Source organism: Oryzias latipes, chromosome 21, assembly GCF_053564925.1.
Source record: "Oryzias latipes strain Hd-rR chromosome 21, Olatipes_Hd-rR_3.1".
Classification (NCBI taxonomy): Eukaryota; Metazoa; Chordata; class Actinopteri; order Beloniformes; family Adrianichthyidae; genus Oryzias; species Oryzias latipes.
This window is the reverse complement of record NC_136257.1, coordinates 26,537,457-26,563,118: the sequence shown is the minus strand read 5'-3', so window position 1 is coordinate 26,563,118 and position 25,662 is coordinate 26,537,457. Positions and strand designations below refer to the sequence as shown.

General features: G+C 39.2%; 1 protein-coding gene across 1 annotated transcript; it reads left to right on the top strand.

Annotated features, from left to right (window-relative positions):
* Positions 1 to 1,060: 1,060 nt before the first annotated feature.
* Positions 1,061 to 23,444, top strand: cog3 (component of oligomeric golgi complex 3). The gene is made up of 23 exons (XM_023950803.2): positions 1,061 to 1,314; positions 1,600 to 1,746; positions 1,888 to 1,949; positions 3,002 to 3,167; positions 3,415 to 3,489; positions 3,785 to 3,877; positions 4,424 to 4,549; positions 4,850 to 4,930; positions 5,026 to 5,069; positions 5,177 to 5,303; positions 10,044 to 10,135; positions 10,373 to 10,512; positions 13,606 to 13,766; positions 18,740 to 18,848; positions 18,948 to 19,066; positions 19,176 to 19,265; positions 20,261 to 20,381; positions 20,665 to 20,753; positions 20,891 to 21,025; positions 21,370 to 21,445; positions 21,576 to 21,703; positions 22,365 to 22,463; positions 22,595 to 23,444. The coding sequence occupies exons 1-23, from the start codon at positions 1,147 to 1,149 to the stop codon at positions 22,622 to 22,624; spliced, it is 2,478 nt and encodes an 825-aa protein (XP_023806571.1). The 5' UTR covers positions 1,061 to 1,146; the 3' UTR covers positions 22,625 to 23,444.
* Positions 23,445 to 25,662: the final 2,218 nt, after the last annotated feature.

Here is a 25,662-nt window from a genome sequence, read left to right as displayed (position 1 = left end):
AAGGGAAACTGGGATGAGTTAACAGCAGACAGATTAGACACAGCCCACGCTTCATTTATACCCATATATACAGATGGATCTAAAGACCCAGCAACAATGCGAACTGGTTTTTCTTTCTGTATCCCTACATTGGACAAATCTGTTGGAGTTAAGACGTCAAAGGATCTTTCAGTTTTTACAGTTGAAATGTTGGCAATATCATATAGTTTACACTGGCTAGAACAGAACAGAATTGGGGATGGTATAATTTGTTCAGATTCATTGTCAGCTTTGATGTCTCTGAAGTCATACAATTCTGAGAGCAGATCAGATATTTTATATGAAATTTATGAGAGTTTGATCAGGTTGGCAAACTTGAAAATAAACATCAGATTCATGTGGGTACCAGCACATAGGGGGGTGGAGGGAAATGAAATGGCTGACTTCCTGGCAAAAAGGGCATTGAAACGGGGAATAGAGATGGAAATTCCATTAGATAGGACAGAATTTAGGGCAATTGTTAGGAGGCGTATTATGGAAGAATGGCAGACACAATGGGAAAGGGAGAGGAAAGGAAGACATCTATTTAGTATTCAGGACAGAGTAGGGAGAGGTATGAATGTCAGAGTAAACACCAGAGATAGCTGCATAATATCACGGTTGAGGATGGGACACACTGGTTTAAATAATACATTGCATTTGATAGGGAAACATCCAACTGGTTTGTGTGAGTGCGGGAGAGGGGAAGAGTCGGTGGAGCATGTGCTATGTCAGTGTGAACTGTATAGGGAGGAAAGACGACAACTGGAAAGTAGGGTACGGATGATAGAGGGTGAGCAAATGACTTTAAGGAAGCTTTTGGGAGGGGAGGAGAATTTCAATGGTGCGATTATAGGTTTTTTGAAAAGAACTAGGTTATTGAGGAGAATTTAGTTTATTATTATTATTATTATTTTTTTTTTAAGTTACATTTGGTTAGGTAATCCCCACTCTGACCCACACTCCAACACAGTAGGTGGCGGTAATGCACCTTCACGTTAGTGCCTCCCGCCAATAAAATCACAAGAAGAAGAAGAAGCCATTGGTCCATCCTGTTCGCCTAGCCCCGCCCCTACTACCGGAACAGGAAGAACCTGCTTCTGCTGACGTTGAGGCTGTGAAGTGACGATGGCGTCCACAGATCAGTCTCTTCTGGATCTAACAGACAAGGAGACCCGAGAGAAACTCTCCTTATGGGACCGTCGCACGGACCCCACCGCCCCCCTAACGGAGAAGCAAATGGACTCTGTTCTGGAGATCCGAACCGCCGCGGAAACTCTTTCTGTCCCTTCAGAGGTGAGATGGGACTCTAATACTAGCCTCGTTAGCCTAGCTAACATGCTAACTTACTTTGCAAAGGCAAAGGAGAAACAGTTTGAGTAGATTTAGACATTCTATGAGCAGCAATTATTTTGTTTTATTCTGATAACAAATATTAAACATAATATTTATAAAATTTCAGCTATCGACAGCATGAATCGCTTGAGTTTGTGCTCTTCTCTCTGAAGTTCTTAGCTTCAGGTGAAGGGTTGCTGTTAGTGTTTGCAGAACCAAACAAGCTGCTGTTGTGTTACTTTGCAGCTGCCCATCGAGGACCTGTGCAGCCTGTCGTCTCGGTCCTTACAGTCCCCGTTCACAGCCCCCGTCCCCGGGTCAACAGAGGACGTTCTCCTCAAAGGATTTCAGATGCTGGAAATGGAAAATGACAGGATAGAAACAGCTCAGCAGGTTTTTTATTTATTTTTTTTAATTTTTTTTTTTTTTTTTTGGTCATTACAGCCATTTTAACACTTATTACAGCAAAGCACATGCAGGTGTGGATTTTATGTTGGAAGATTTTTTCACATTTTATTTCCACTCTTCTTGCAGTTTTTTGCCTGGTTTGCCAAGTTGCAGGCCAACATGGACCAGGATGAGAGCGCAAAATACAAGTGCGTTTCCCACTGTTGATGTCATATTGTGTCTGTCCACAAGTGTTGTTTCTAGCAGTACAGTTAAATGGAGTTAAATATTTGTCAAAGACATATGTAAAGAGTACAAATTCTTAACTAGGAAACAGTGGATTGTATATTTACTAAAAAAAAAAAGAAGAAAAAAAGTAATATGGCCAAGTAATCAAAAATGATGCTAATGCTTTACTACATTTTCAAGCCAAAATGTAAAGTTATTAACCTAAATATAAATAATTAAACCTAATTAAAGACCCACTCTGATCATGTTTTGATCTGTTGTCAAAGTGTTCCCAGTGGTCTATCAGCCCAAATGAAAGACCTGTGATGTTTTCAAGACCATTGTTTCTGCAGAGCGGCAGTAGTTCAGTAGACATCTTAGATTCTGCTATTATCAGACACGGCTGTGTTTTTTCACATCCCTTATAAGTTTCTTCGTCAGAGTCCTCATCAGGTGGTAGTGATGTGACGTATATAAAAACAGTTGATTGGGACTGAGGCGGAGTCACCTGTCAAACTTTGACAGGCGGCTCCGCCCCTTGATGTCCGTTTGGTGCAGGAGGATGTTGCTCCAGGTGTGAGAAAGCAGGCAGGCCCCCCTCATCCCGGTTCATGGAAGTGTGGGCTCACTTTCGCTCTGCTTACGGGCGCTCCCGCTAGCTTAAACCCCCACAACCCCAACCTAACATTACCAGTGCAAAAGAAGAAAGGCGAGCAATACTGGAGCTATCTAGTCAAGCAGTTTAGTGCATGATGCCAGCTGTCATTTTTTTTGTTTGCTTCTGATTCAGAGCAATTTCTACAAAGAAATACTCAGAAATGCAATTTTAAGGTCAGTTTTTTTTTTTTTTTTTGTCTATGCCCTCCGTCATCTAAAAAATGCCACAATAACATGTTAAAATAATGTTTTTCATCATTAATTGCACATTTCCTGCAAAAGTAAAAGGCAAATTTTTGTTATAATAAACTATTATTGTTTTAGGGAACCCTCATATCCAATATACAAAGTCAACGCATGTCTCCGCTTCCTCTAGGAAAACCAGAGACGAACTAAACTGCTACCAGGAACACTGTGATGCTATTTTGAAGGATGTCAACGAAGCTCTTGAATACTTGGACTCCCTTCAGAAACAGTACTTGTTTGTGTCCAATAAGACCGGTGCCTTACATGAAGCCTGTGAGCAGCTCCTGAAAGAACAGGTGGGACAGAAACGGCATGCTTACTAAAATATTAAAGAGACTCCTTTAACAATACAGTATGAACATTAAAAGCACAACTACTCCTCAACATTTGTGGAAAACCTTAACACTACTAACTATATTTATGAAAAGTTATAAATATATATATATATATACATATACATATATTTTTAAGTGTTTTTTGCTAATAAAAGCTAGTACTTCTTAAGATATACATGTTTATATGTAGATGCTTTCTCTTTTACAGTCAGAGCTTGTTGAGCTGGCAGAGAATATTCAGCAGAAACTGTCATATTTTAATGAGCTAGAAAACATAAACACGGTAAGCTGGGCTTTTTCCTTTGCTTTCAAAAATGCACTGTTACTTATTTGCTTTTATTTAAGCTTTAGACACCGCTCAAAACGATCAAGCTTGTAGAAATGCAATATAGACAAAAATGTGGATTGAAGTTTAAGTTGTATGATAACCGATGCAAACAAATAACAAAACGTGATCCAGCCTTTATAGCTTTAATTAATCTGGGAATTCAGCAAAAATGCGTTGAATTAAAAATACAATTGTTGACTTGATGTTTGATATGGCTGTAAATATGATCTTTTCTTTGCTACACTTACAGAAACTGAATTCACCAACTCTATCTGTAAATAGTGAAGGTTTTATACCAATGTTGTCCAAATTAGATGACTGCATTGAATATGTTTCCTCTCATGTAAGTAACCTGCATTTTCCATATTTTTTACTAGTATAGTACTTAAGAATTGGCAGAAAACATTTAAGTTGATTATATTTAAGTAAAATGATTTCAGATATACTATTTTCTGCATCTTGAATAAATCATAGGGCTTATTTTGTTACTCATAAAAACACAAATTAGTTTAACTTTTAGTTGACAATGAAATGAACAATAGTTTGTTATTCCAGCGATGATTATTTTGAGGGAGAATTTGTAAATTTAAACGATCCAAGTATAAAAGTAAATGACAAAATATGAATGATCTTTATTCTTTATCGTTATTTAAGATCTGGAACACAGAATTCAAAATTAAATGTTTGTTTTGTCATAAGAATTTTTTTTTATTCCTGTTTAATCGATTAAATTAGTTTAATAATTCATGAACTTTTCTAGCCAAATAATTCAAGAAAAAGGAAATTAATTTTATACATGTTTTTGTGTGTTTTATTCACGATTAGAATGATGGTAACTTTATTTTGTTTTGTTTGAAATGACTAATACTTGTTTTTCTATTTATTACAGCCCAGTTTTAAGGATTATCCAGTTTATTTGGCCAAGTTTAAACAATGTTTGTCTAAAGCTATGCACTTAATGAAGGTCTACATTGTAAACACTATGCAGTCTCTTACAAGCCAGTTAACAAAAAGGGTAAGAAGGGTTTTAACTGTGTTTGTGTGGTTTCCCTTACTTTACTGTAACAAAATATGTATTTCACCACAGGCTTTTGTCAGCATGTTTTTGTTTTCTTATTTTATAAATCTTTTGACACTAGATTATATGACTATCAAAAGTGTTTTGCTACTTCTTGTTTAAATATAAATACATCTGCAGTTGCTTTTCCACATTGTATCTTCTTGTACATCCTCGTATTGCCTTTAGGTTTGTTGAAATATTTTTCCATTAAATAAACCTACGGTAGTTGAACAACAGTGTTTTTTGTCCCTCCAGGATCCAATGGGCTTAACTAATGCTGACAATGCCTTTACACTTTACTATGTTAAGTTTCGAGCTGCTGCTCCTAAAGTTAGAGTGAGTAACATTTGTTTGGAACATTAACATGTATGTTGCAAATGTTTCTTAGATTTTATACCATTTTTTTTTCTCTTTATATTCCTTTCTCCCAGTCACTCATTGAACAGGTCGAGCAGCGATCAGAGAAGATTACTGAGTAAGTATCATCATTTTCCTTTAGAACAAAACCACAGGAATCCCATCCATGCCATAAACATTTTTCCGAGCTTTTAATCTGAATTTGTTCTCTCATGATCTGAGCAGATATAGTCAGCTTCTAGATGAAATCCATCAGTGCTATCTCACCCAGAGAGAGCAGCTACTCAGTCCCTGCATCACATCCACCATTACAGACTTGACCAACCAAAACAGCAAAGACCACTGTGCACTGGTAAGCCTTTTTAAATGGTTTTGAATAGACGCATGATCCTTCTATGGTCTTTTAAACAATATTTTAGAAACATACAAAGCTTTGGGCTCAATAAAGAAAAGCATATATACAGTGGGGCAGAACAGTATTTATTTAGCCACCAATTGTGTAAGTTCTCCCACTTAAAAAGATGAGAGGCCTGTAATTTTCATCATAGGAATACCTCAACTATGAGAGAAAAAATGAGAAAAAGATATCCAGAAAATCACATTATCTGATTTTTACATAACTTGTTTGTAAATTATTGTGGAAAATAAGTATTTGGTCAATAACTCAATACTTTCTTATATATCCTTTGTTGGTGATGACCACAATCAAATGTTTTCTGTAAGTCTTCACAAGGTTTTCACAAACTGTTGCTGGTATTTTGGCCCATTCCTACATGCAGATCTCCTCTAGAGCATTGATGTTTTGGGGCTGTCGCTGGACAACACAGACTTTCAACTTCCTCCAAAGATTTTCTATTGTGTTGAGATCTGGAGACTGGCTAGGCCACTCCAGGATCTTACGAAGTCACTCCTTTGTTACCCGGGGCAGTGTGTTTGGGAAAGTTGTCATGCTGAAAGACCCAGTCACGTTTCATCTTCAATGCCCTTGATGATGGAGTAAGATTTTCATTCAAAATCTGAAGATACATGGCCCCATTCATACTTTCCTTTACACGGATGAGTTGTCCTGGTCACTTTGCTGAAAAACAGGAACTAAGCAAGATGTTTCCACCCCCATGTAGAGTGCTGCATTGGGATTGGGTCCTGCCGGGTCCCGCGGGACCCAACGCGAATCTCGCGGGAGTGGGCGGTTTGAATTTTGCTCCAGGCGGGATTGGGCGGCTGAAAAAAATTCAGCGGGATACGGGAGGTTGCCTTGCGACATGATGGAGAAGACGTAGAAAAGAACCTCACACGAACCGGTACCGGTCCGTGGGTCATTTGGTACCGGGCCGCACAGGAAAAAATCAAATGACTTATATTACTTCCGTTTTATTTATTTTGGAATCTGAAAATGTTTTATTTTGAAAAATTGCCAGATTCTCTGTGACATCCGTCTATGTTACTCTTGATGCAGGTCAATTCGCTCGTCTCGGTCACGTGATAGGATATCGCTAAAATAAAACTCAGGAGCTAGCAAAATAAATAAAAAACAAACGTCTTTGGAAAGTTTCTTTGCCAAGTGGAAAAGGCCCAGCCAGGAGACAGAAGAGGAGCCTTTGACTTCCAAAAAAAGAAAGCTACATTTAATAGACAGTATCAGTAGTCCTACTTAAACTACCGATTTATTCCAACGGGAGATTCCCTCGAACCATTCAACATTGTGGGCAGTTGGATTTTCCATGCTCTTATTTTGAAGGCATGTTTAAATGTTATTATAGCGACCAGAGAGCGTTGCGGGCAGAGAGGACGTTGCTCATGTCATAATTCATGTTTATTGTTATGTTTAGAAAATACCACAGTTTTCATGCAAGTCATATAATTTTGTTGTACTGTAGTGTTGGTCACGTGCACGTTTGGTCTGCTGTCGGAGTTCCACAGGCTGCAGGGGTTACTGTCGGAGCTGGTAGCACTGGGAATTAAATCAATCCCCTTTGCCTGCTTTGGTCAAATTAGGGTTGGGCACGGGTGTTTGTTTTTGGCTACGTGTCCTTTCATCTGGCAGTTATGTTGTTTCACCCTTAGTTATTTCTTCCTGTTGTGTTTACTTCCTTTTAGCACCATGAGTGTGGGAAGGGGAGAGGATGATGACACCTGTGCGATGTACAATGTTTAGCGTGTCAAAATGAAAGTGCAGAGTACGTCTTACCACGTGTCTCTGCCTCTGTTGTAGGGCTCTACCCCCATGCTTTACAGTAGGTATGGTGTTCTTTGGATGCAACTCAGAATTCTTTCTCCTCCAAACACGACGAGTTCTTATCAAAAGGTTCTATTATGGTTTCATCTTCACACCAAGTTGCTTACCTATTGCAAATTTGTTCTTTCCAGGCTGGTGCAGGTCAACAATTTTGTTTTTAGTGCCAAAGTGGAGTTTGGAGAGTGACTGTTTGAGGTTGTGGACAGGTGTCTTTTAAATACAGTGTTCCTCCGGGTATTCACATTTCATTATTTGCGGTTTCACGCATTCGCTGATTTATTTTCAGTCATGTGACTCTTCCGGTTCAGCACAAAACCTAAGCTCAAAACGCTTGTATGAGACTTTTGCTTCCGAATGAGGTGCTGCGGGGGGAGGAAGGGAGCAGTGACGAAGAGCACACCAGCCCTTTGGCTTCTTTGCCGGCTGTTAAGAAATATTTCAGCTATTTCAACCAGTTCCTCAATAACTATAACTGAAGTTTGTATCCCTAAATGGAGAAATGGCATCAACTGACTCAGAAGCGGCCGGAAAATATCCCGCAACGGTGAGGAAGATAATCACGAAGAAATAAATATCATCTGGAGCAGATGTTTAATATTGATGAAACGGGCCTCTTCTGGAAGAAGATGCCCTCTCGCACTTAACTGAAGAAGGAGGAAGCACGGGCTCCTGGATTTAAGGCACAGAGCGACAGAGAGAGAGTCCTAATGTGCGTTATAAAGTATGCTACGGTAAAGTTAATGGCTCTGGAAAAAAACAAAAACTACCAGTATGTTGAGCAATATCCTAATTTTCTTTAATAAATGATTTTAAAGGGGTTTTTTGATAGGCGTACTTTGGTCGAGGGGTCGGGGTTTGGTTCTCCATATTTGGGTATTCGGCATATTTGCAGGTGTCTCTGGTCGCTAACCCCTGTGAATATGGGGAGAATACTGTAGATGACCAGTCCAAACATGGGCCATTAATACAGGTAATGAGTGGAAGACAGAGGATCCTCTTACAGAAGATGTTAAAGGTCTGTGTAAGCCAGAAATCTTGCTAGCCCAAATACTTATTTTCCACCATAATTTGCAACTAAATTCCTTAAAAATCAGGCTGTCTCATTTTCTGGATTTTTCCCCCCCTTATTTTTTCTTTCACATTTGAGTAACCTATGATGAAAATTACAGGCCTCTCTCATCTTTTTAAATGGGAATAATTGGAAAATTGGTGGCTGACTAAATGCTTTTTTGCCCCACTGTAGATTGAGTTAAAATATGTTAATTATTTTTTTACATTTAAGGGTTTTAAAGAGTGGTAGTTTTTATACCCTTGGTTTTTACTGAATGTTATTGACTTTTTCTTGTTTAAATGTTCTTCTGATTCAATGAGGATCTCTAGTGTTTCAAAGGCTTGCTTTTTGTTTTTAACATTTCTTAAGTCATTTGTTCCAACATATCCTAATCATTTCTAAATAACAACATTTACAAATAGAATCATGTTAAAATCAAATCACTTTAAGGGAAAGCAGTTTTTTCCTACAGCTGTCTCTTTATAGAACCCTTACATTCTCCTAACTAGGGCTTCACAATGTGAGGAAAACTCGAGATTTGCAGTATCAATGATCAATATTTTGCGATGAAGATATAACTTTTGATACATGAAAAAGTAAAACAAATAAAAACATAACTTCCATTTCACTGCAACAGTTTAATTTAAATAAAAGTCAACATACCATAATTATGCCCCAAATGACACTTGTCTACAATGGAGGCGAACATCTAACATAAAAGGGCTCTTTCCGATTGGTCAACAACATGAAGGGGTCCATCTGATTGGTCAAATGCATAAATTGATTTATTTGATTCGTTAAATACTTCAGGCTGCCATAAGATTGTTTAAGCACATTTAAGGTAACCATTTATTGCAATTTTCGCTGTCTTCTGGGATATGCGTATTGCACAGTTTGATATCACGATAACAATAAATTTGGGATTTATTGAGCAGATCTACTCTTTACCATTGTTTTATACTATAGACTCATTAGTGCACATATCCATTGTGCCTATAAGTATTGTAAACTAATGATTAAACACACACATCTGTTAACACCCGATCATAGGGACCTGTTCCTAAAAAGAAATACTATAGAAATATCTTTTGTAAACTTCTGATTTTATATATAAATATATTAGATGTACATGATGCATGTATCCAAATACAATTATTACCCAACATATTGCCTATAGGTGACCTCCGATCTCTTACCTATATTCTGCTCTGTCTGTTTATGGCATTTCTTTTTTGGTTCCTTATGTTTGCACACGTCCAGAGATTTGTAAACTTATATTGTCATTTTTTCCCCCTCATAATTTTGTGACGATAAAGACGAGAATAATTAACAAAATAGTAAGTTTTATATATCCCATTTCAAAGAGAGTAGTCACAAAATGCTTTACAAAAGGAAAAAGCATAAAATATAGCACACTTAAAATTACATACAAATATCAAAAAATAAAAATACATAAACATATTAATAAAAAAAACATGTACGCAAATAATTTCTTTTATTTTTTTTTAACTAATTAAATACATGCAATTGTTACTATTTGATACATAAATAGATGTGGGTACATTGGGACTATTACACATATTATTTTATGTATGTGTTCCCCCCACTGATTTTCAGTGCGGGTTTGTTTGCTGTTCTGATTTTGTTTTGTTTTTTTTCAACTATTTTTCTCTTCCTTCAGTATTTTTTCCCTTTTTTTTTTAAAGTAAAGCATGTGTGTGAGTTTTATCATTTGCAAAATGCTATAAACAGTTCATAAAATGTCAAGCCTTTGATCATAATGTGAGGATTGTGTCTTTGTTCAGGTCCGTAGTGGCTGTGCCTTTATGGTCCATGTGTGCCAGGATGAACACCAGCTGTACAACGACTTTTTCTCTAAGCCAACATCCAAACTCGAGTAAGCAGCACTCAACAGACGGAAAACGTGTTTACTTAACACAAAGAGGCCATTGTCTGGAACCACACAGACAAATTATTCCTGTTTGCATAAGGCAGAAGCATTCTGAGAGTACCATGACTTGTGTAAAGAGTTTAATTCTCAAGATATGTATTACCTTGTTACCGGTACTTAGACTTGCTTTTGAATTTTAACCATCTTTAAGTTTTGAGCTTTTCCTACTTATTTTTTTGACAGTGAGCTGTTAGAAAAGCTGTGTCTATCTCTGTATGACGTCCTGCGGCCACTCATAATCCACATCGTCCACTTGGAAACCCTGTCAGAGCTCTGCGGCATCCTTAAGAACGAGATGCTTGAAGACCATGTTCGTAACAATGGTAGGTTGGAGCTTGTCCTACTCTTGCAGTTTGAGTATTTTTTTATCAAAATAAATACAAACTGTATTAGAAGCATGTGCAGCTGTTCTGATACTGGGCTATTTTAAGTTACTTTGAAGACTCACTCCAATAGAAATTGTGCTTTTGGTCTTTTTAACTTATTATACTGGCCTTTTTTTGATGATCGAGGACACATGTGAAGAAAATGAAGTCAAAAATTTTTTTTCTAAATGAATCGTGAATCAGGAGTAGACGAAAAAATGCCGTTTGAAAAAAGAGGGTATTTGTGATTTAGAAATGATGCTGGCTGGGCCACACTAGGCAGCTCCCCAGGTGCTGTAAGCTAGTGGGACAGCATGGGAACAGAGAGCCTTCAGCAACAGTGAAGGGAAGTGGACTAAGATATTTCCACACCAGCAGTTCCCCCTGCAACTCGGAGGCAAATTTCTAATGAACTCTGCAGAAACTGTCCTAGAAAATAACAGTTTTTCTTTTTTTTATTTTGTCTAAAAACGGTATAATCATAATTAAATAATTAACATACAGCTTGGGACAAAACACAACAGCAACAAACTATTATTTGTCCTTAATGTTCTGCTTCTGGTGAACCTACCTGTAATCTAATCTGTTAAACATGGTAGACACGATTAAGAACGTGCATGATAAAAACTTCCTTTGGGTCTCTTCTTGTGTACTTAAATTGTTCTGCAGGAACAAAGAGGTTTGTGGGAAATAAGGTGGCTACTAAATCCTGAAGTTAAACATCTGTAGAACTGGAACTAAAGCTAACAGTGCATTAAAAGACCAGAAATGTTGTCTTGAGAGTGAAGAAGTTGTAAACAGATTACAGAGGTGGCTCATTCAAAGAAAAGAACAGGCGGTGCCTATCTGAGGAAAAGAAATAAATTGTAATGCTAGATCTTTACTTAAATGTCGCCACATCTGAGGTGGTTGCACAGCCATTAGTGCTACAGGATGGATAACTTTTTTTATATTTAAACAAATGCTAATGACAAACGTGAAATGTCAAAGCTCATGATTGGCTGGATGTTTCCTCGAAGAAGCAGCTTGTGTTCTCAGCAGTGGAACACTCTGCTGCAGGGAGTTTGTTTTGGGTGCTGTCTGCATCCCCTTTGTCTATCAACATATCCAGTATGATAATATAGAACTTATGTTTGGTCAGTTTTACTCTTGAAATTGTAGAACTTGGTCTGATTTGCATCATTAAGCAATCTCTAAAAAATAGAAATGTTTTATTTCAGTTCAGCACATTTGATTGTGCTTAAGAGTTTTATGTACGGTAGTTTCTTTTGGAACAAGACAACATGATTATTAAAACATTTATTTATTAAGAAAGGGACATTAAAAAGTAAACATGCCAGCTTTTACCTATAGGCTCATTTCCATCTGCAGTCCTCAGGCAGGTTGATGTAATTGAAGACATAAAACAAAGTTTAGGAGGAAAAAACTGCACTTAAGTATATAAGACAACATAAAAATGGAAAGACAGTATAAGGCATTTTTAAATTAATTTCTGTTTATCTTTAGAAAGTTCTAATTCCTGGTCATATGTGATTACATATACAACATGGTCATTGAGATTGTTATAGACATATTTTATGCCTCTTAAATGGCCTTTATCATAACTTTTTTGAGCTTTGAAGTGTATTATAATGTAAAGTGTTAAAGTAAAATATGTCCAACACAAGAGGCCCTCAGCTCTCATCTGCCTGCCTAGCTGTTGGACAGGACAAGTTAAAAAAATAAAATAAAAATAAATAAATAAATAAATAATGTAAAGTGTATTATAACCCCAAAGCGGTATTTTGATTCAAGCATTTCTGAGTATTCCTCTAAAAACCTTCTCTCTGAGTACCACCCGCTCCTAATCCATAAGAACTAGTGGGTTCTCACATTATTATTGTGATGTAAGTAAGTGAGGAACCACCCCCTCCAGGAAGAGTCTGTGCTGCCAGCACCGCCCCCAGGCTAACACAAACACCCACTTTCTCTGTGGAGCTGGTGGGGATCGGCAAAACACTTTCCTTTAATATGAACAACATGCACATCCATCTTTGCAAAAGTTCAGATGTTGTTTGTTTTTCGTGGGGGCGAATTGCAGACACGCTGCCGAGGCCGGCTATAGGCTGACGTCATGAAATGGGCAGTAACCACAAGGAGAGAAAGGCGAGGCCTCAGAGATCGAGTCGTCTCACTTCCGTTTAGAAAAATTAACTCCTAATTTAACTTTAGTGAGCCAAAGGTAATCATATATATAGATATAGTTACTCTGAAAGGCTTAAGAAAAGCATGATATAGGCTCTTTAACCCTTGTGCTATCTTAGATGACCCCACCCTTACATTGACGTGTTCTCCCTACCATGACAAAGGTGGATAAAGGTGGAAAGATTTCATGTAATCCAGTGAAGATCACAAATCATTGAAGAAAAAAGGTTCAGAGCACTGTCTAGTGGGTCCAGATGACCCAACTCCCAACGTTAAAGTACCTAGGATAGCACAAGGAAGGGTTAAATGAGAAAATTAAATAAAACTTGTACTAAATGGCAAGGTAATTGAATTTTGTTTGGTTAAAAAGGCTTTAGAAAAGTATTGATTAGAAAATGCTTGCTCCTAGTCATAAAATAATAATCAAACACATTTTAAAAAACTATTTATAAATTCTTAGTCACTACAATAGAAAAAAGTTTAACATTGATTTTTAACAACAAAAACAAAAACAGGTCCAACGAATGTACTAGGAACCCAAAAGACAACATAAAAAAATGAATCAGCGGTGGAGTAGCTAATCGCTCAGGGTGTATTGTGCCTTTACCCAACAGTGGCTGGGATAGGCTCCAGCAACCCCCTGACTCCAAAAGGGTTTCAACTGGGTTCAGAAAACTCATGGATATGTGTTAACCTCTTTCTGAGTTAGAAGGCATTATCTTTTAAAAAGATAATGACAATGTTTTTTGGAAAGGGGGGTGTGTGTCTATGTCTGCATCTGGATGAAATGATTCCGCCATTGAAGTGATTTTCTGTTAAGTTCATTGATTGTGGTGTGAACTGTGCCCCGTTTGCTTTCATGTGTAGCTTCCCAGCTGGGCGCCTTTGATACTATGGTGAAACAGATGCTGGAGGATGTTCAGGAGAGGCTGGTCTACCGGACTCACATTTACATACAGACTGACATCATAGGTTACAACCCAGCTCCAGGGGATCTCGCTTATCCTGAAAAACTGGAAATGATGGAGGTAAGAGTTCTGTGTTCAGAAAAGTGACAAGACTAAATTTGGGGCTTTTTGTTTACATAATGGGTAGAACAACAAATATTGTTTAATCTTTGCTATTGTTGCTGGAAATGATTTCATTTTTGACACTTCAAAATACATGTCAGTGTTCTAAAGACCTTAAATACATGTTGAGTCATTTAAATTAAAAAAGAAAAATGGGACCCAATGCCTTCCTGCTTGACGCTCAGCATTAAGGGGTTGCATTGGAGGGGTTAAGCCACAATATGCCTGACTAGTTTGTCTGTGTCTACAGCTCACTGCTTCCCCAGGGGATGGGTCAAATGCAGAGAACAAATTTCACACACACAACTGTATGACAACTTAAGGGACTTTAACTTTAAAGTGAGACTTGCACTTATATGAAACACGTTTTTTAGTAGTTAAAGGCTTAAACGATCCACATAAATCAGCTGATTCTGTCTGGTTTTAGTAAGGAATTGCATATCAGTGCAAAGTCGATATGAACATTTCCTCCACGTCTGAATCAGCTGATTCACGGTGATCGTGCAAATGATCAAAGATCTACAGCAGTGGTCTCCAACCTTGTTTCAGGCCACAGAACAATTTCATGTTGGACAGTATTCTCTTAACTTTTGAGGGTAAAGTTTATCCCCATCTTCTGTAAAAATATCTGCTTTAAACTTTAACAGATTTTGTGTAGGAACCATTAAAATATGATATAGATTATTCCTTAATCCATAACTGTCGAAGTGGAAACTAGAAAAACGGACGCCAACTTCAGCCTCATCCAACTTTTAAGGTGAGACAGTTAAATACAAAAAGAAAACAACACTAAAACCTTTTTTTTATACAATAAGAAGCGTGAATCCATTGTTTGAGCATCTTAATTAGCAGCATTCTCATAACATTAGACAGCCTGTTGCTGAATATTATGCATAATTATGTTGTGGGAAAAACTGTTGGAATAAATCTATAATTGCAGTGACAATACCTGCTTTTTTTCCTATTAAATGCAGCTTTCTGAAGGCTCATCTTCTGTTTCCTCAACAACTTTTCTGCCAAAAGAAACTGACTTTTCTAGCTTGGGGGGGGTTCAATTTAGCTGTCGGCGCAGCCGCTTTAGGTGACTGGTGGATGTTTTTTGGACACGGGACCGAGCGACTTGTCAGAAATGAGTCGGATGTGTTGAGGAGAATCCAGTCGTTTTTCAAAATAAAACTTCCTTCAGAATCAAATGATAAACAAAAGAAAAAAAATGTAGGTCAAGTTTTTGTTTTTTTTTTTTTCTCTGCGGCTCGCTACCGACTATCCTACTTACCGATACTGGTCTGCTGCCAGGAGGTTGGGGACCACTGATGTCAAAGATGTCAAAGAGCATCTCTGGTGCTAAAGGGTTAAGAGATATCTTTAACTGTTATTAAAACATTTTGTTTCATACCGTTTTCGGAATTCCCAAAAGTTTTAATGACCTTCATGTAGGGCTGCACGATATGAGGAAAACTCGCGATATGCGATATTGGTAATTAATATTGCGATAACGATATAAATTGCGGTTTATAAACAAATAGCAAAAAAACCCAAAAACATCATTTCCATTTCACCATGCGAATCATCCACAACACTTTAGACATACCGGATCGGTCGAGGCCCGGGTTAACAACGACCGCCACCGATGCTGTTAACCTACAGGGTGTCGGTGGAAATTTGACTACTGTTGGTCGAAGAAAGAGGGGAGGCAGAAGGGTCCGTGGCCAGAGAGAGAAGGGAAAAGGCAGGAACATAGGTTTGAGAATAGGGACTCTTAACGTTGGCACAATGACAGGGAAAGGCAGAGAGCTGGCAGACATGATGGAGAGAAGGAAGGTAGATGTACTGTGTGTGCAGGAGACAAGGTGGAAGGGCAGCAAGGCACGTAGTATTGGAGGAGGATACAAACTGTTCTATCATGGTGTTGATAGGAAGAGAAATGGGGTAGGTGTGATTCTGAAGGGGGAGTTTGTAAACAGTGTTCTAGAGGTGAAAAGAGTCTCAGACAGGATGATGAGCTTAAAGTTAGAAATTGAAGGGGTGATGGTGAATGTAGTCAGTGGGTATGCGCCACAGGTTGGCTGTGAGTTAGAAGTGAAGGAGAGATTCTGGAGTGAGTTGGATGAGGTCATAGAGAGTTTCCCCAGAGGAGAGAGAGTTGTTATTGGAGCAGACTTTAATGGGCATGTTGGTGAGGGCAATAGAGGTGATGAGGAGGTGATGGGCAGGTTTGGTGTGAAGGAAAGGAATCTGGAGGGACAGATGGTGGTGGACTTTGCGAAGAGGATGGAAATGGCTGTAGTCAACACTTACTTCCAGAAGAGAGAGGAACATAGAGTGACATACAGAAGTGGAGGTAGGAGTACCCAGGTGGACTACATCCTATGTAGACGAGGTCATTTGAGAGAGGTTATTGACTGCAAAGTGGTGGTAGGAGAGAGTGTAGCCAGACAGCACCGCATGGTGGTGTGTAAGATGACTCTGGAGGCCAGGAAGAAGAAGAGAGGGAAAACAGAAAAGAAGACCAAGTGGTGGAAGCTACAGAATGAAGAAACTTGTGAGGAATTTAGGCAGAAGTTGAGACAGGTCCTGGGTGGTCAGGATGAGCTTCCAGATGACTGGGAAACTACAGCAGAGATTATCAGGGAAACAGGTAGGAAGGTGCTAGGTGTGTCATCTGGAAAGAGGAAAGACGGTAAAGACACTTGGTGGTGGAATGAGGAAGTACAGGACTGCGTCCAGAGGAAGAGGTTGGCTAAAAGGAAGTGGGATGTAGAAAGGACTGAGGAAGGTAGACAGGAGTACAAGGAAGCGCAGCGTAGAGTGAAGAGAGAGGTGGCAAAGGCCAAACAGAAGGCTTACGATGAGCTATATGACAGGTTAGACACAAAGGAAGGAGAGAAGGACTTGTACAGGCTAGCCAGACAGAGAGACAGAGATGGGAAGGACGTGCAACAGATAAGGGTGATTAAGGACAGAGATGGAAAGGTGCTAACAACCCAGGAGAGTGTACAGAAAAGATGGAAGGAGTATTTTGAGGAGCTGATGAACGTGGAAAATGACAGGGAAAGAAGGGAGGAAGATGTGGTTGTTGTGGAGCAGGAAGTAGCAGAGATTGGAAAGGATGAGGTTAGGAAGGCTCTGAAAAGGATGAAGAGCGGAAAGGCCGTTGGTCCTGATGACGTACCTGTGGAGGTATGGAAGTGCCTAAGAGAGACAGCAGTGGAATTTCTAACAAGGTTGTTCAATAGGATTTTAGAGAGTGAGAAGATGCCTGAGGAATGGAGGAGAAGCGTTCTGGTTCCGATCTTTAAGAACAAGGGTGACACGCAGAACTGCAGCAACTATAGAGGAATAAAGTTGATGAGCCACACAATGAAGCTGTGGGAAAGAGTAGTGGAAGCCAGGCTTAGGAAGAAGGTGGAGATCTGTGAGCAGCAGTATGGTTTCATGCCCCGTAAGAGCACCACTGATGCCATTTTTGCTTTGAGAATGTTGATGGAAAAGTACAGAGAAGGTCAGAAGGAGCTGCATTGTGTGTTCGTAGATTTAGAGAAGGCGTATGACAGGGTGCCGAGGGAGGAGCTGTGGTACTGTATGAGGTCGTCTGGAGTGGCAGAGAAGTATGTCAGAGTAGTTCAGGACATGTATGAGAGAAGTATGACGGTGGTGAGATGTGCTGTAGGTCAGACAGAGGAGTTCAAGGTGGAGGTGGGACTACACCAAGGATCAGCTTTGAGTCCTTTTTTGTTTGCTATGCTGATGGACAGGCTGACAGACGAGGTAAGACAGGAATCTCCCTGGACAATGATGTTTGCGGATGACATTGTAATTTGCAGTGAGAGTAGAGAGCAGGTGGAGGAACAGCTAGAGAGGTGGAGGTTTGCTCTGGAAAGAAGAGGCATGAAGGTCAGTCGTAGTAAGACAGAATACATGTGTCTGAACGAGAGGGATCAAGGTAGAAGCGTTAGGTTACAGGGGGCTGAGGTGAAGAAGGTGCAGGAGTTTAAGTACTTGGGGTCAACAGTTCAGTGTGATGGGGATTGTGGAAAAGAGGTGAAGAGGCGAGTGCAGGCAGGTTGGAGCGGTTGGAGGAAAGTGTCAGGAGTGTTGTGTGACAGAAGAGTGCCAGCAAGACTCAAAGGAAAGGTGTACAAGACAGTGGTGAGACCAGCTCTGCTCTATGGGTTAGAGACGGTAGCAGTGAGACAGAGACAAGAGGCTGAGATGGAGGTAGCGGAGATGAAGATGTTGAGGTTCTCCTTAGGAGTGACCAGGTTAGACAGGATAAGGAACGAGTACATCAGAGGGACGGCTCATGTTGCCTGTGTTAGCGACAAAGTCAGAGAAGCCAGACTGAGATGGTTTGGACATGTTCAGAGGAGGGATAGTGGATATATTGGTAGAAGGATGTTGGAGATGGAGCTGCCTGGCAGGAGGGCAAGAGGACGGCCAAAGAGGAGATACATGGATGTCTTAACAGAGGACATGAAGTTGGCTAATGTTAGGGTAGAAGATGTCCATGATAGAGTGAGGTGGAAAAGGATGATTCGCTGTGGCGACCCCTGATGGGAAAAGCCGAAAGAGAAAGAGTTTAAAAATTACACTCCAAATGACCTTTGTCGACGTAGGAGGCAAACATCAATATTGAACAAATGCATAAAGGGATTTATTTCATTTGTTCAATAGTTCAAGCTGCCATGAGATTGTTTTAGCACATTTAAGGTAATCATTTATTGCGATTTTTGCCGTCTTTTGCGGTATGCATATTGCACAGCTTGATGTCGCGATAACGATAAATTTGCGGTATATTGTGCAGGCCTACCTTCATGTATTAATTCTGCTTTGGTCCCATGTGCAGATTTTTAAATTAGATTTCCATTTTCCTCCCTCTGTTTTTGAACAGATGTAGCAGTAATACATGTTTTCCTTTTTGTACATACTAGAAAATCTCTCAGAGTTTGAAGGAAGAACAGATGAAGCAGATGTCACAGGAGTCCTCGTTTTCTGATGTGCAGCTAGAAGATGGCGGCGTGAGAAGAAACAACAGTGCTGGTACGCTTCTCCCGATGCTGATTATGTGTGTTTGATAGCATTGAGGTGAGAATAATTCGTTTTGTTGTTGCTTTCTTCTCCTTCGTTAACTGAATCCAGGCAGTTTAGAAGTGTCTCGCCTTCAAACGTCCATTTCTCCTGCGGATCTGCACGGCATGTGGTATCCCACTGTCAGGAGAACGTTGGTCTGTTTGTCCAAACTCTACAGATGCATAGATGTGAGCTCCAATTTTTAGAAAAAAAATGTTAAAACTTCAGTAAAATCTGTGATTTAATAGCAGCTTGCTGCATCTTTTATTCACGTTTTTCTTTATTTTTTTCTTCCAGAGAGCAGTGTTTCAGGGGTTATCTCAAGAAGCCTTATCTGCCTGCATTCAGTCTCTGCTTAAAGCCTCTGAAATCATCATCAAAAGCAAGGTCGGCATGAAGAAGTGCATTGTGAACTTTTGTATTTCTGATTGTTATGACAGAAACACTCTGACAATGTTTCTTTATCAGTAAAATTAGCATATTTCACATCAAAACATTTGTTTTTAGGAAAAAAGAGGCAACATTTAGTTCATAGCTTTCAAAGACTTTTCATTTTCTCAGAGGATTCAGAGAATTTTCAGTCTTTGTGAACAACCTGGTTACTACTCTGAAGTTACAACAAGTGCTGCTCATTAAGGAGCTGCAAGCGGAAAAGACAAAGTGGTTTTTTTTTGTAGCTTTGCATCAGTTTGATGAAGAAATTATGGAGAAACGGTTAGGAAGGACACGTTACGGGAGGCCTAATTACAGGTTTGCTCGGCGAGCAGATGAGAGGACTTTGATTGTATTTTTCACTGAAACTGGCACAAAAATCCTCTTTGTGGAGATCCTGCCAAAAGAAATCTATTTCCTTTGTCCATAAAATTAAATATCAGAAACCTGATGGTTAAAAAAAAATTAGGTTTGAATAAAAAATATATACATATTAGAGCTTTTAGACCGTGTTAAATAGAGGTACGTTTCTAGAAAATGCGCCCTGTCGCTCAGCAGGGAGCAGAAACAGGCATATTGTGTTTTCAGAATTTCCTGTTTTTTTATTTATGAAACCAGATGAGTATAAAGAAGATGGCTTCTGCAGCAGGATAATTACCCTCCACATGGGGTTTTTATCGACTTCACTCACTCCATATTTGCTATTAATATCTAGTGCTAAGTGACTCTAAATTTAAACGGCATAACTCACAGGAGATATGTTCCCTTTTGTTTGTTCCCCCTCTTTTTTATGTGTTTTTGGTCAAGCAGTACCATTATGTTTGTTTTTTATTTATTTATTTTTTAGGTTCAATCAGCACTTTAGGCTGTCTTTTTTTTTACCTTGGGGTATCCGGCAGATGCCCTTTTGTGTTGGCAGTGGTTCTAACTGCACTTTCCTCTCACTGCAGACACAGGTAGATGGGCAACTTTTCCTGATCAAGCACCTGCTGATAATGCGTGAACAGATTGCCCCATTTCACACCGATTTTGCCATCAAGGAAATCTCACTGGACCTGAAAAAAACACGAGGTAAGATAATTAAAGGCTGGGGGAACATTGGTTTTCAGCTTGACAAAGCCAGTCATTACATTTTCATGCTCATTAAGCAACTTGTGCCTATCACATGCACCGGTGGCAACAATTAATGTGGAAATTGTAATCCGACACCATAATGTACATTAACCGTTGGCTCACAGGGCAGACAAAGTCGCTCCATCAGCCTCTTCTTGGTTAATAACGTGTTGCAGTCTGAAGCACTAGAGGGCACTCTCATTCTGCTCCAACCCAGATTTAATCTCTGCTTTGTGTTCAGATGCTGCCTTCAAAATCCTGAACCCGAAGGCTGTTCCCAAATTCTTTCGCCTTAACAGTCACAATGCCATACTTGAATTCCTGTTGGAGGTACAGTGTATATAATTTATATTTCTTCCCTGTGGTTCTCCAAAGATGCTGTTCGTTTTCTGAACTTTTGATTTCCCCCCTGCTCAAGGGAAGCAGCACTTGATCGCGCTAAAGTCTTTTTCTGTGCGGTTCCTCAGGGAACACCAGAGATAAAAGAGCACTACATTGATTCAAAGAAGGATGTGGACCGGCACCTGAAGTTCAGCTGTGAACAGTTTATCCAGCAGCAGACTCAGATCTTTGTGGGGAACCTTGAAGAGTTTCTCACCAAGGTAACTGCTAGAGCGAAGGCAGACTCAGCCTCAGGCGGAGACGGCTCGTCCTGACCTTCGAATGTTATTTATTGCAAAGCTTTATTTAAAAGGGATCTGTTATCACTGTTAACTGAAGGGCTCTGTAGTTATATGGCAAGGTAGGACAAATGGATGCGTTTCATTCAGGACATGTCATTCAGCTGCAGGTTTATTGTGATAATTCATGCTTTTCATTTTTTTTTTTTGTTTACAAACTAATTTTGCTTTACTATTTGTGTAAACACTTGTATGTTTAGTGTCATTCAATTTGCTATCACCGCATCACAGAATCTTCTGGGTCTATTTGTTCTGTTTTGTTGCAGGTTGCAGCTCTTAAGAAGATGGCAACGGAAGGCGGACCCACTTACAATCTTTCCCAGCAACCCTGGGCTCAGCCTGGTAAGATGTGTGTCAGGGAAAGCCACGAGGGTCAGAAATCAATTCCTCCAAACCTCTGCAGCAAGCGCCAGAGGGCAGAGTTAGTGTTTTTTCAGGCGGCTGCTTCATTTTTCTTCTCCTCTCTTTTCAGCAAAGATCAACGACATAGTGATGGCCACCTACCGGGTGATGAAGAGCAAGCTGCCAAGCACTTTACAGAGCTTGTCCTTGTACTTGGCCAATAGAGACACAGAGTTCATCCTTTTCAAGCCTGTCAGGGTGGGTGGCGTGAAAGATGGGGTATAACACGTACTGCGTGACTCAGCTTCTTTTTCAGTCATCGTGAAAGCAAAAATAAATCCTCAAATCCCTTTACAGAAAAGTGTATTTGCATACTGCACTCGTATCGTTTTCTTTGTCCTTGTCAATTTTCCTTTGTGCGTTTTGCTGGAAAGCTGAACTGAGTGTTTCGTCTATTGTTGTAGATACTGATGTTATAGCTCATTGCAGTGAGCACTCTCCTGCCATGTAAACAAACCTCTTAAAATGTCTGAACTCATCCATGACACTCTGTTAATCCATTCACTAAGTGAGGTTAAATACAAAGCTAAAAGGCCATCCACTACACTTCGAACATGTAAATGGCATTCTTTTTTTTTTTCCCCCTACAAGTCTACTTTGTTGAGTATTTTTTAAATGTACCATTGAGGTTGTGCCCTCAGCCATAACTTGTCGGCATAAACTCTAAAATAGAGAAATCAGTGTGCTCCATGTGTACTGTTCCACGAGGTGCCAGGTGAGGCTGAACGAGACAAAAAGCAAAAATTCAGTGGTTGACATGGAAACAAGGTAGTCAGGGGACAGAGGCCAGATGGAAATGTGGTTTAATTTCCTTCCAGCACTCGGTAATAGGATGACTTTTTCTTTTTTTTTTAAACAGAATAACATCCAGCAGGTGTTTCAAAGGCTGCATGCTTTGCTACAGGAGGAATACAGTGGAGAAGACCTTCAAATCATTGCTTGTCCATCTATGGAGCAGGTACATTACTGTGGGATTAACAAGCTTTAAGGCATCTCTTAAATAATAAAGAAACTTCTTCAGCACATTCAGAGAGATTGATTAGTTCAAGCAGAGCAAACATTCAACGTTTTTTCTTGGCTCTTTTTCAGATTAACCTGCTGCTTTCTGTCAATAAGTAATGTTTGGTGAAGAGATGCTGGTGAACACCGGCGGGATTGCTGCATGAGGCTGCAGCTCCAGCCTTGACCTGAAACTGAGGCTGAGTAGGCGAGATGACCAGAGGAACTGCATCTGTGCTGCTTTCTACACCAAAGCCCCCCCCAAAAAACAATGGAATCCTGGTGAAGATGTATAACAGTCACTTGAGAGTTGGACCTTGGGTTACTGAACCAATCATTTTGTTTAACTGAAATTAAAAATGGTTTTGGAGGTTGGGGATGGTTACATGTGGTAGAAATCCTTACAAGGTGTATTTTCTCACCTTATTTTCATGTGTCTCAACACCAGAATGTTTGAAATAAAAGTTGTTGCACTCCTCATGAAGGTGGGATGAGGAATGGAGAAGCTATAAAGCTTACGGTCGACAGCTGACGTTCTAATTCCTCAAGACTTATTCCTAATTTGGAAGAACAGGATGGAAAACGGCAGAAAAACATTTTAGCGCTTTGTTTTAACAGTCTCCGTAACACACTAAATTGATGCTGGTGGCCTGTGTTACAGGTGACTGTCTGAAATCTTTCCATTCAACCTATCTGAGTGTTTTGTTTTACTATTGCAAAAATAAGATACTATTACATTTTATACTTAAGTCTTTCTTTCTCTTTTTTTTTTTAAATTGATTAAAAAAACAAAAGTAATGGACCAGAAATGTAAATAATCTGACAAGTGTATAGTTCTCACAAAATAACAAAAGAAACAGGACATTATCAGTATAACCTATGCTTTGGTGTTGTAAAGATATTTTATTTATGGATGTTCTAATTAAAAAGGTTAATAATGTTCCTTGTCCTTATTTCTGAAAAGCACTTAGTGGTTTAAATTCAGGGCACACTGCTGTTCCAGTTGCTTCACACAAATGACAGACTTCGGGTTGAAGGACATCGTCGGCTTTAGTGGCTCTTCTTGGCACCAGGTTGCTGTTTCACTGGCAGCTGCCATCTTTCCATCTGTGAAATGAGCTTTGGCCTTCCATGGGATGATGCCCTTTTGGTATGTCTTAAGGAACTGGAAGTTCTGAAGGAGGAAATTGATCTCCACTAATTTTTGCAGTTTTTCTTCTATGTTTGGTAAGTTTAGAGTGTATAACAGTAGCACAGATTTGCTCTCAAACACCCCCCTCAAACATGGTTTATGTTAATTATATGAGCATGTGCATATGAGGGATATGCACACGCTCATATAATTAACATAAACCATAAGGACTCACCTAAAGCTCTACTGTACAGTTTAACTGCACATCACAATTATGGGAGTTGAAAGCGACGCCAACGTTTTTGACAGTCTGAAGTCACAACCATAATGTGCTCTTCACCACTTCAAGTGTTGCATCATATTTTATGTCAAAACAGACACCCCCCCCCCCCCCCCTTCTTTTTTTGCCTTTTCTTTGGTTCACAGAAAAGAGTACGGTAGTTTGAGAAGACTTCTCCTAACCTGGCTTTATGTTGTTTGTGAGCTTCCACCTTACCATATCCCTGATTATATTCTAATTTACACACAAAATAAAAACAATAAATGAACCCTAAACCTAAATGATATGAAGTTAACTCTGTTTTAAATAAAAATTGTGTTTTTAACATTTTTACATGCTCTTGTGGCATTTATCTGATGATGGACCAATTAAGATTAAGTCTAACAGCGAATTTCTTAGTATTTCTTTATTTAAAATTGTTGTGAATTAGGAGCAGACGGATGAATCCCATTTGAAAAAGATTCTATTTGTTGTGTAGAATATACACTGGGCGGGTCACATGCTCCCAGCTGATGCATCCACTATAGACAGCTAGATCCTCGTCTGAGCTGGAATCTGGTTCAATAGTGTACGACTTGATAGCTCCAATATTGCTCACCTTATTTTTTTGCACCGGTAATGTTTGGTTGAGTGTGTGAGGGGTTGCAAGCTAGTGGAATAGCATTTAAACGGAAAACTCTCAGATATTGGTGATGGGAAGGGGGGGGTGGGGTTGCTCCATACTGCCGCTCAGCAGAAACTGTCCTAGAAAACGACAGTTTTTATTTTTGTATTTAAGGCTAAAAAAACGGCATTATTGTGATTAAAAGACAGATGGGAATGCTTTGAAAAATAGCTCAAACTATGATGGTAGTTTGACTTAAAGATGCTTTTCTTATTTGATCAATTCTATGGATTTTGTGACCAAACAAGCAATAAAAATGTTCAGAAACTATTTGCACTCATTTTACAGAAAATCCTCTATTCCATCAAGAAAGATTGCACTGAACATCTCTACGAGTTCTATATTAGCTCTTCTTGGGTTGGAAATTGGTTTTTAGAAATGCAACTTTAATACCACCTTTTAGTCCAGCACCTTTTACAGTGAAAGCACAGTCCATCATTTCCATTTCTGGGAACAAAGCCTCCATTTTGGCAGCAGAAGCATCATTAGAGAGTCAATAATGTGGGATGGCATATGCTTATGTCCTTTAATGTAGTTGAAGGTTTTTATAGTGTGCAACTAGAAAAGGGATGAAAGGGGACATTTGTGATGTCTCTGAGACACATTGTGTATAAAGAAGGCTTTAGAGGTTGGACACTTTGAATCCCTGCTTTACTGGGAAATGGAAAATTGCACATCAGAGATTGAGCAGAAATGTAATTTGGAAAAATAAATGTTGAAGCCAGTAAAGCATGAAAGTAAAACTGACCTTTCATCTCCTGTTAAAACTGTGTTATGTTTTCTGAAAGTCTCCTGTCATTTACACCTTTTTAGCTGGTAAAAACAAACTAATGCTGATGCTGAACTAATGGTAATGGTAAACTAGTGGTAAACACATGAAGAATGAGGCATTTGTTCATGTCGCATTCAAAGTGTTAGTGTCTCATTTATTTTCATGTTGCAAGCAAACGTTTCATTTATTAGTAACAATTTCATATTTCTTCTCATTACTAAGAGGAAAAACTTGATTCATATTGACAGAACCATGTTATTGAATTTAATTTTTTATATATATATTCATTTGAAGTTCCTCCTTAAATTGT